General features: G+C 45.8%; 1 protein-coding gene across 1 annotated transcript in view; it reads left to right on the forward strand.

Moving 5' to 3' along the window:
• The window catches only part of LOC146200128 (uncharacterized), a 35,968-nt gene extending 25,460 nt beyond the window's left edge, over positions 1 to 10,508 (forward strand). The window contains exons 4-5 of the mRNA XM_084592276.1: positions 2,371 to 2,713; positions 10,271 to 10,508. Coding sequence (XP_084448402.1) covers positions 2,371 to 2,713; positions 10,271 to 10,508 — 581 coding nt within the window. The remainder of the gene's footprint in view (positions 1 to 2,370; positions 2,714 to 10,270) is intronic.
• Positions 10,509 to 10,831: the final 323 nt, after the last annotated feature.

Raw genomic sequence — 10,831 nt, forward strand, 5'->3', positions numbered from 1 at the left:
GGGGTGATGCGATTGTGGTGACATTTGGTTAGGCGGTGTAGTGGTGAACGGTTGAATTTTTATTGGGAGTGTATTTGAACAGCAGGAGGAGGGTGCTTTGCACCTACTGTTGTCACGCGCAAAACTCTGTTCAGCTACGCCTCCTTCATCTTTGTCAAAGAAATATACAGGTGTTCTCTGCCTCTTTTCAGCCATTTCACGGTTCATGTATTGATGGCTTTCTTACGCACGTCACTAGAACAGGCATGCGCTCACTCCAGGATTACCAACCTGTTAAGAAAAGTGTCTTTTAATGAAGCGGAAGTGACGGAGAGAAACACGCACTGCGTTTCCACGGGATGTAATTAACCCCCTGGAGTTATCAGTTTTCACCTTCAATTAAGTAAACAGGGAAAGTTTCTGAATTCGGCCTTATTTTTAATGCAGCCGGTGACATTCAAAGTCGAACGTAAAACGAAAATTCTTTTATAACAAAGTTGCTATGCATGGCTAGTACAACAAGCATCCATAAAAGACGCCAGTTGCCGGAGGATCCATTGCAAGCCAGACTTCCTAGACTTTGCGTTCGACTGTCTTCGATTGGTTAAAAAAAAAAAAATACCAAGCCACCGCAAACTGAGCGGTCGAAGCCAAAAATATTTCCTCAAGAACTTATCGTTGGCGACGGCACCATTTGACCTTGTTCAAAACGCATGAAGAAAAACACCACTCAATAAGAGATAAACAATCTAAACTTTCATGAACACATCACAAATTTTTCAACGACCTTTGCATATTCTCTAGCTTAAAGTGCGATTGTGGTCGTCTATTCTTGAGCAGCACACATATTTTCAATTCAAGTAAAATATGAAAACATTGTAATTCTTTGTCGTCTTTTGAGCAATATTAACTTAACTTGTCGGGAATTAAAAAGAGCCATGCATTTTGCATCTCCGAATATATGGTACTGATCAAAATCTTACAGCTGACAAAACATGATGCCTTGAAGTGAAGAAATACCGATTGTACATAGAACAGCGTTTTGAACCACTAACGCCCAGTTATTTAGCCCTTAGGTAATCCAATAACGAATGAATGAATCCAAGAAGAAAGAATAGCAGGTTTCTTGGAACTATTCGTTGTTTTATATTTTTATAACGTTTACTACAGTGTTTTTTGTTGAAGACGACGAAAAAAAACCTTCAAGTTCCTTCAAGTTGTACTTTTACCCTGCAGGCGGCGTTGTTCCTTAGCGACTGTTCACCGCAGATCACTGCGCTTACCTTGCCAGTTGTGGCGATAGGAACTTCATTCTGCCGTCTCCCGCCGTATTCCATGCACTAAGGGGATGGAACAAAGCACCCGTATATATCCCATGGAATTCCGCCGATTATATCGTATGGCAGAAACCCGTGTGTAATGATTAAGTGCTATAAGTGCGATCGTTTTCGCTTTCGAAGTTCGAACAGATCCGCTTTGCTGCAATTCAGGCAAAAGCCGAAAAACGAGCGCCCGTGACCTAGCGCAGCGAGCTCTCGCGGAGAGCCTCGCTTACATGGTGGAGCTTTACGTGTATAAAGGTTTTTTTAATACGTAACATACTTGACTGATGCGTGGCGTATGCGGAGTGTCTGCACGCAGAATATGTCCACAGGGGTTCTGTAGCTTATGCAGAATATGATAGCCGCAAGTGTTATATGGCTGGGTATCTTGTGCCGAGCATAATTGCACTGCATAATAAACATGTCCTACTTAATTACCGTAATTAGCTGTGTTTAGGAGACGAATATTACACTGCAGCATACTCCTATGTCCTTGGATAGCTGATGTAAAATATATTTTCTTTTGTACTGATCTCATTTATAAATAAATTAAATTATTATTCCGGAAAAATATGAGCTTTTTGCAGAATCAAGTCACATATTCATAGCCAGCTTGTGTCCAGTAGGGTTGATCGCAAAAAATTTAAATTTAAACTACTGGCAATATTTTAGTTAGTTTGATTAACAATTCAACTTTATGCTGCAGCATCAAGTCATGTACCGTTGGATACGTTTATACCTCGTACAGCTGCACTACATATATTGCAGGTTTATCATTGCATATTAACATTATTTAGCTTCTTTGTAAGAAACTGAGCTTTATGCTGAAATGCCAAATTATATGTCGCTGAAAAGGTTTAGTAGACTAGAATCCGAAATTATATTTCCCCGTAGAGCTATCGCTTGATTTTGTTGTAACCAGGGCTAATTCATTATTATTATCTTAATGAACCCGTCTTAATCCGTGTTGAATGTCTGAACAGTTACTGGGCATAACAGGAGCTGCATTGCGTAGGTGCGCGTTCAGTGCTACGCACCTCTAACACCGAAAACCCCTTGCCCTTTGCAGACGAGGAGCAGTGCGGCAACTGCACTATGTTCGATCTGAGCGTGCGAAATGCGGTGCTTTCAAATAACCTGGACCCGGCACCGCTACCCACGAGCGCTACAAGCATGTTGGCAACCTTTATTAAATTGACAGTGACCAATGCCACCGTGAGCGGCCTGTCCAGGCTGCGGCAGTCGGGCAACATCGACGTCCGCATCGACGACTGCGGATCTTACGCGTACCTGGACTTGATTATCACCAACCTGACCATAGAGTTCACGACTACAGTGCGGACCTTCTGGGTGGACTTGGGAGCAACTGTCAGCGCCACTATCTCGGCGCGGGTCATCGTCGAATTCGTCGAGTGAGTATATGTTGAAGATGTAGTCCATAGTCATTTTTCCCCAGAGGGCCATGCCTTTGCGCCGCTGCTTCGTGCGAATTTGCAGCGTTCTGACGGCTACGCACGTTTGCTTCTGGGCAAAAAAAAAAACGGAACTGTCAGGTGATGTTGTCTCAGAAATACGTAAACGTCGGCATGCGCAATATAGTTTTGACTTCGCAGGGCCTGGCTGCAGCTACAGAAATTAAGATGCGTCCATTAACATACTTCATTCATCACGAAACAGTTGGTAAATTAACCGTGCACGACGGCAATATTTATCAGGGAAGTTATATAGACATCGTGCTATACTTTCAACCAATATCAAGGCGCATTATGGGTGCCCTAAACTGAATTTCAGAATTTAAATGCATGTGTGCCATAAATAGGTATAAACTTGTTGCAATATGCTATTAATGTATTATTCTATAATTTGTATAAAGTCTTCGTAAAATTCGGAAGCGATCCTGCCTTAAATACACTACCTTGATCAAATTCTGCTTGTAGTTTTTCATGAAATAATAGCTGTGGATGACAAAAACTTCCGCCACATTTAATGTCACCTTAAGAGTGTGACACATTAGCGTCAAAGGATATACCCAGATATGGTCGCTAAGGGTTTCCCAGTCCCATGCCCTCGAACAGAGATGAACATACTTGTTGCCATCACCTACTGTTCTTGGATCTCGTATAAAGAACATCCCTCGAAGGCGCAGGAGTAGTGCCCCTAATTAGCGCCGAAGATTAACAGAAATTTAATTTCTTACTGATTCCTAACGCTGCAACTAAAACAGGAATTTCTAGTCCCTGCGGCGACTGGGATTCGGCTGAATGGGTACGTTTTCATTACCGCATTATTATACTGATGCGTTGCACTCTGAAGCAGTGGGACGAAGATGAAGTGGTGGTAGCGTGGAGGCATGCGGGCTGAATAACTGACCGTATGCTTACCGTTCCTCGATACTCCCAAACCCTTTAAATAAATAATTGTTACCTATCGCTACTGCGTAGCACTCAGAGCATTTGATAAGTATCGGTCCATGACCAATCAACAGGTAGAAAGAATCGCCGCCTGGCCGAGCTACCGCCATCGTTTTCCGCCATGAACACACAGGGGGGGAATTTGGTTTGGTTTGGTTTGTGGGGTTTAACGTCCCAAAGCAACTCAGGCTATGAGAGACGCCGTAGTGGAGGACTCCGGAAATTTCGACCACCTGGGGTTCTTTAACGTGCACTGACAACGCACAGCACACGGGCGCCTTGCTTTTCGCCTCCATCGAAAAGCTGCCGCCGAGGCCGGGATTCGATCCCACGTCCTTGGGAACAGTATGAGCCTGTGTGGATGTCTGGGACGAGTCAACAACATCCTCGGGACTGCCCTGAGCAGATCAGGTACTGGCAGCATCAACTCATGCCGCGTACGCTTTCTCAAATGCCGGACGAAGATGTCAAACAGTAGCTCACGAATTACCAACGAGGGAGCAAGTATAACCGCAGGGACACGACCATGCAGCTGGCGAATGTGGTATTCTTTCTTGCGGGCACTGCACTCTTGTGGTTCGAGAAACACGAAGATGCCCTCAACACTTAATACATTTTCAGGGATGAACTTAAAAAGTTCTTCGGGGCACCTTGTCGCGCAAACCCTTGCCCAACCAGCCCAGTGGCCAGGTGAGACGTGCACCATGTAGATGAAGATACGTGCTAAAGCTTTGTAGTACTGTTACCCGTGCCATAGCAGAAGAGGATAAAGTTGGCCACCTTCTAAACGGACTTGCAGGAGATGTTACAATTTCCTCGTTAAGACAGAGAACCTCGCCACTTCGTCCATCATTGCAGGGCGTTCGAGGTATTAAAAACTCGGTGTATCGCCATCGAGTTCTGTTGTCTCCCAACATCTCAACTGTTACCAGTGTAGAGGGTTAGAGCCGTGATGACATAGCGGTCTACATCCAGTGGACCATCTACGAAAAACTGGCTGAGAAATTCCGACATCCTACATCCTACCGCCCATACCGTCTGCTGTGAATGTGCACTCAAGACGCAGCTTTTTGAATCACCGTCCTCTTAGGCTGGATCGAGCCACAAATGCCCGTGAAATAGTGCTTATAGCGATCTAGCAGCTGGCTCCCTATAGGGCGTATTTTCAAGCCGCTCCATGGAAGACCAAGTATCCGGCAGCGAAGCTACTAACACCCTTTGAACGACTTCACCTGTTCCCCACGTCGCCGCTACTACCATCCTGGTGACTTTCACTGTCCACCAACTCATCGTGAGGCTCCGGTGTATTACCATTGTGGTCGTCTTCGGCACATTTCCCGATATTGCCAGCGTCGTGAGCAACATGACCAACATCCCCATTCTTAAGCAACTGTCTCGGGCCAACTTCCGGTGGGATTCCATGACTATCAGCCCTGGAACCCACCTCGCCTCGGCCGCCGTGACAAGGAACACTCCGAAACAAATAACCCGCTTCCGATTGCAATTTTCACATCCCTATTCAGTGAAGTATTTCACCGTCACCACGCTGCCGCTCTTTTTGGCCACTTCCAGAAGTCTACGTCCTGCGGCTGTTGGAGGTGAGGTCACGGAATAGTCATTTTTCTCCAACGCCTCTTCCATTCTTTGTGTTAAAAAAACTAATTGTCTGTGCTTCATGGTTGTCTAAATACTATCGCGTTGGTAGACACTGGTGCCGCAATCACTGTTGTGAGTCTTGCCTTTAAAAAACACCTGGGACGGACAATTCTTTTGCTTGCAATCAGCGTGGTTTTCGACAGAAATAATGTGTGCTTCTTGTGAGTCGTTATTGCTCGCTAAAGGTTTCCGACAAAGTTCGTCGTGTTACTCCCTGCCATTCACGGTATCATATTATAGATTTCTTTTTTTTTTTACGTGAATGTGGGACTACGCTAATTCCTCTTCGCCGCAATAGTTGCTTTCTTTGCGGACGATTCAACAGACCAGCGCGACAGCACATTCCGTGTCACACAGGATCAACTGTTATCAGCGTGAACAGCAATGTTCGTTCCAGTTCGCTGTTAGAAGAATCGCGCGGGCACATACTACTTGCTGGTTGGACCAGACATCCAGAATGCCACTAAGAAGATTGTTTTGGTGTCAAAGGCTATTGTTGCAGCAGCTGAGGAAAGAGCCAATGTATGGACAGTGACTGCATCAAATAAACCTGTTTGACTCCAATATGGCATGAAACATACTCGCTTTAATGCATACGCTGCTCTGGATATCCGTTCTTTGTCGGCAGGCACGCCTGCTCAGGCCGCCACTGACCTCGAGGCCAATTTTGACGGTATGATCAACAAATCGCTTTCGTCGTCGACCGTCTCGCATTGCATCATATCCTCGCCCAGCATGTGTCGGTGTCGCTCAGCCAGCCAGCCACCTTTGCTGCCAGTTTCTCATCTGAAACATCAGATTAATACGGGGACTACACGTCTCATTCGATAGAAATCTTATCGCATACCGCGTATTATTAGCGCGTGTGCATTATTATAATAAGTGACCAAAGATACTTCTTGGACCGCTCTTTAAAAACGTTTTTTCGTTACTCCGTCTAATCGACCACTTTACGAATTTTTTTTCTATTAGGCAATGAAAAGAATTAAGCAGCAAATAAATCATTTAAAAAGTCCACCAGTACCACAGCCATCTTCCGTGGCAACTATTATGTTTGTATGCAGCACATGCCCACCCCCATCAAGGTAATGCAAAGGATTCGGTTGAAACGCACCAGCGTACGCTATTAAGGAGAGAGCCTTTAAGAGCTGATACTCGCAGTGACCGTCCGTTAAGTCCTAAGGTTGGAACAGTGCCAGCTGTGACCCTCCTTCGCACAAGCGCACCCCCACCTCCCTCCTCGTCGATAGGTAGCGGCGCCGAAGTGCAGACTCAGCTATGCATACCAAGAGTGACGTCACATGCACCGGCAGGCGGAGCGAGTACGCTCCTTCGCCAGGCGTGTCGTGGCAGTCGAATGAGTGAGTCGGATGGCTGCCAAGCGGCCAGGTGATTCCGCTCCAAGCGGTTCGCATAAGCGCAGGAAGGAGGATTCCACCAACACCAAACGGCGGAAGATCAATTAACGAATGCGTCAATAGCGGCTCCAGGCTTCTCCTGGAACTATGGGGAGATGTGCGGAATGAAAGCGTTTACAACTCCGCAATGCTTCGCTTATGGCGAAAGCAAGACAGTAAGATAGGAAGCGCCAACAGCGATAACAGACGAAGTACAACAGAGCCCTCCTAGTACCTCAGTGCAAAAAACATTGACACAGAAAGAAATAATGGTGTGGTCTCAGTCGTAATTGGCAGTCACTGGCAGTCTATGTGGCCCGGTAAATTCTTTCGCGTAGTGCAGTTTAGGCTACCAAAGTGCCCTATAGTTTCTTACATTAGGCCCCACACGCACTTAGTTATGCACACCACAAATTGGCGGCGCGTATTGCATGGGAAAGAAAAATCAATTTCGCACCGCCTCACTAGCAAGTCACCGCATATTCGTTCCAGCCGATCGCATAGACATGACCACTTTTCGTTCTTTGTATCCTGCGGTGATAGCGTTACAGGCTTGTTTCCATAGCATCTGCACAGTGGCGGCGCAGTGAGGGAAAAGTCACGAGCATGCACGGCTCTGTGCACGAGCATGTCAAAATACTTATGATAAACAACCAGTTACGTAGTACCCTCTCTTCTTGTCTTCGCTCTACTCATAAATGCATAGAAAGGATTTCCAAATATTCATCTCTCCATTCTACCACCTGTTGCGATGAATTCTACTATTAAAGGCAGGCAGGAGCCGCGTTACTCCTACTACGCCGACAATGCCTACAATGCATAGTCCAGAAATGAGCGCTAACGAGTTGCACTTTGGAACCTTTATTTATATCCAGAGGCAATTGTAATTTATGCCCGCCGAATATGTTCGGTGTCCTAATTCCAGGACGGCGATGGCTGACGCCATCAGGCACGCCCGCTCGGTCAGTGATTACTAGTAGCTCGAGTCCTAGCGGTAACAGCCTTCTAGAGCGGGCATCCGCACTCCCTCCATGATGTCGCTTAGCTTAAGCTAGGTGGCTTTCGCTGGGCGAGACAGCATTCCAGGAGGAACGGAAGTAGAGGAGGAGATTGGTTCTTCGTTGTCTAGTCTGCTGGGCAACCTGCAGACAGATTGACTGATTGCTCAAGGCTGTTTTCAGCAGCTAAACTAGGAAGAATGGTGTATCAGTGTATCAGACGGCCGTAAGCCTTTTGATGCCGGCTACGACGGCACTGGCCATTATACCGCCGTTTCAGCAGTACAGCTAGAGGTGATCTTGAAAAGCTATAGTCGACTAGTTTGTCCTCGACTGAGGTGACTCGGATTTCGAGGCGCTTAATGGTTTGCCCCTGCTCATTAAGATGGGTGGGAATGGATCGGAATTGTGTGGTGGCTGCTAAACTTGTATCTTAGAAAAAGAATATTCTAGCATGGCGTTTATTTTGAATAGCCCTTGCTGGTTTGCAACGGAGGACGCGGACACAGCTGGGGAGTTTTAAATTACAAAATTCTTGTGATGGAGCCGCCCTGCGTGTTCACTGGCACAATAGCCTTTGTAGCGCTTGTTCCGTTAAAGTGGGGCCTCGGGCATTCGCAGTTTGGAGTTCAATCTGTTGGTTCGTGGTCGATTTTGGCATGTGTCTAGAGCACCGAAATGCGCTTGCGGAATTTCTGCAATGAGTGTCTCTAAATGAGTACTGTTTGGAAGAGTATGAGAGGCAGTAGAAACTCAGCACACAGGCTTAGCCATGGAGGCGTAGTCGCGCATGTTTGATTGGCTTTTGGGAGCTGATGGGCCGCCTCCCTAGAAGACAACTCTGGCCTTCTGTTGCTGGGAGTAGCTTCGGCTGGAGGCCTGGAACTCGTGAAGCTCCTTATAAAGCAAAAAGAAAACTGCGTTTGAATTGTTGCAATACGGAAAGAATTCGGTGCATTCGGCGGACACGAAAAGGCGCTTTTGATCAACCTTAGAGTACGTGAGAATCTGGAGCTGGTGCCAGGTGGGGGCGTCTGTCCATTTGAAGGTTTTGTGGGGAAATATAGGGCATCCGCTGTTGTATTTTGCGATACGTGTATAGATTACCGGTTACAAGTTTCCAGGCTACGTAGGGGGCTCACTACCTCCTCATAATTGGTTTTACTCTGCCTTTAATAGGTCTGGCGCCCGCACATCTTTCTCCAATTACTGCCAGTGAGCCAGATATCTCGGGCAAGCACATGTGCGTGATTACTGCTAAGAATAGGCGGATGCACTTAGGTCCAAATAATGTAAATAAGAGACTGCTGTTGTCCACGTGGTAGCGTTCTAGAGTGCATTTTGCCTGTTAGGGCAGAATTCCCGAACCGTTTGCTCAACATGCTGCCTGGAAGTCCTCAGTATCGTGTAGATATAGTGTAAGTGCATTGAGAGTGCAATGGCGGCTTCTTTCAAGGTCTTGCACGAGTTCATATCTCTGATCCAGCCAATTATTTGAGTCATGCTTATTTTGTCTGCAGTCTGATCACGGCCTCTTTTTGGGTTAAGTATATGGCCGCGTCTGTGTGCGAGACAAATTTTAAGAGGTGTCTTCGATTCGCGGTTATGCCTGGTCATGCTGCATTCCAAATGTACGATTTTAAAAATTCAAAGAACTTGTGTTTTTTCTCGTATTTCAGATGCCAAAACCTATTTCTCGAGTGAAACAATGCTTGGTTAGGGCTACCCTATTCATTCGAGAAGAGCTTGTTCAATCTCTGTGTTAGGCGACCCGAACTTCCTATTTTTGGTGGTTCGGTCAATTGTTCCATAGAAATGGGAGAGCAAAGTGGCAATTGTATTGCGATTGTATTGCAACTCAGACATGCTACACCTAAGTCACGCAGGCACATTTGGGGGCTTGATTAAAGTGGCGAATTATGTCTACAAAGTGCGGTACCTCACGTATATATTGGAAGGAGCATATTTGAGATAATAGAGGCACCTGTTGAGGTATTAACAATCAAGCGAGTAAAAAAATAAATGTGCGCGAAAGGGAATCTACAATGGAAGCCACACGCGGGAGCAATAACATTGTTGCAAATCCGACAGTAACGAATTTACTGAATTTACGTTTTCGATTTCGGCCCAAGTCTAGCCCCGGATAATCTGAATATTGTCTTCCCAGCATCCTGTGCAGCATAAAATTTTCTTTGTAAAGCTGGACGAACGCTGGCGCGATCTCGGGCCTTATTTTACAAAGCTTTGCTGCATTTCATCCCATTTCCCCTTCGCATTACCAGCTCTAGCTTACGCTGAGAGGATTCACAACCAGCGAACTCTGCCGTTCGCCCTCAACATCACCAGAGCTGGTGGTGAAAGCAGAATAGCAGGAAGAAGAGAAAAAGCAGGAACGCATCGGGAAAATAACCAATGTAAAATACCGTTTATCACTTCGGTTTGCTGCCATGTGCTTCCTCGTGCAGATTTTACGTCCTTACAAGTCTCTTCTCTTTTTTCCTAAACAGGAAAAATGCCACCTTATTTCTGGAAACCATTATCGCAAACACAACGACGCCAATAGAAGTCAACGTCACGCCAATCGGACTTGCCTCTGCATCCATAGCTTTATTTCTACCGTCAAGCCTAATTGCCACGGCACTTCAAGTAGCTTTGCAACCACTTTTAAACAATACTATACAAAATGGGCTTATTGCATTACACAAGTTTGCTCACAGTGAAAAAATTTCAGAAAATAAAACTTGAAATTTCTTCTTTCTTTAAAGAACTTGTACCTCAGATCCTCTTGCTTTTCTAAAATGGACTCTGTAGTATACCCCAGTATTAGCATCACTGATGCCTGCAAGGTAACCAGAATATACGTATACCATTTTGCTTCTGACTATGGTGCTAATGTTTTGCAGTTTTTGGTAGCTAATGCAAAAGCGTTTATAGGCTATGTCGCCAAGGTCGTGCGTACAGAATATGTGTACAGAATGTATCCCCTAGTGAAAAATCCCGTATCCCGACAAACGGGTTTGAACAGGTCCTGTATTATTCAGTATAAATATCATGCCAGTGTCACCAGT

Source organism: Amblyomma maculatum, chromosome 2 (genome assembly GCF_055883805.1).
Source record: "Amblyomma maculatum isolate TAMU_Amacu chromosome 2, ASM5588380v1, whole genome shotgun sequence".
NCBI classification, from domain to species: domain Eukaryota; kingdom Metazoa; phylum Arthropoda; class Arachnida; order Ixodida; family Ixodidae; genus Amblyomma; species Amblyomma maculatum.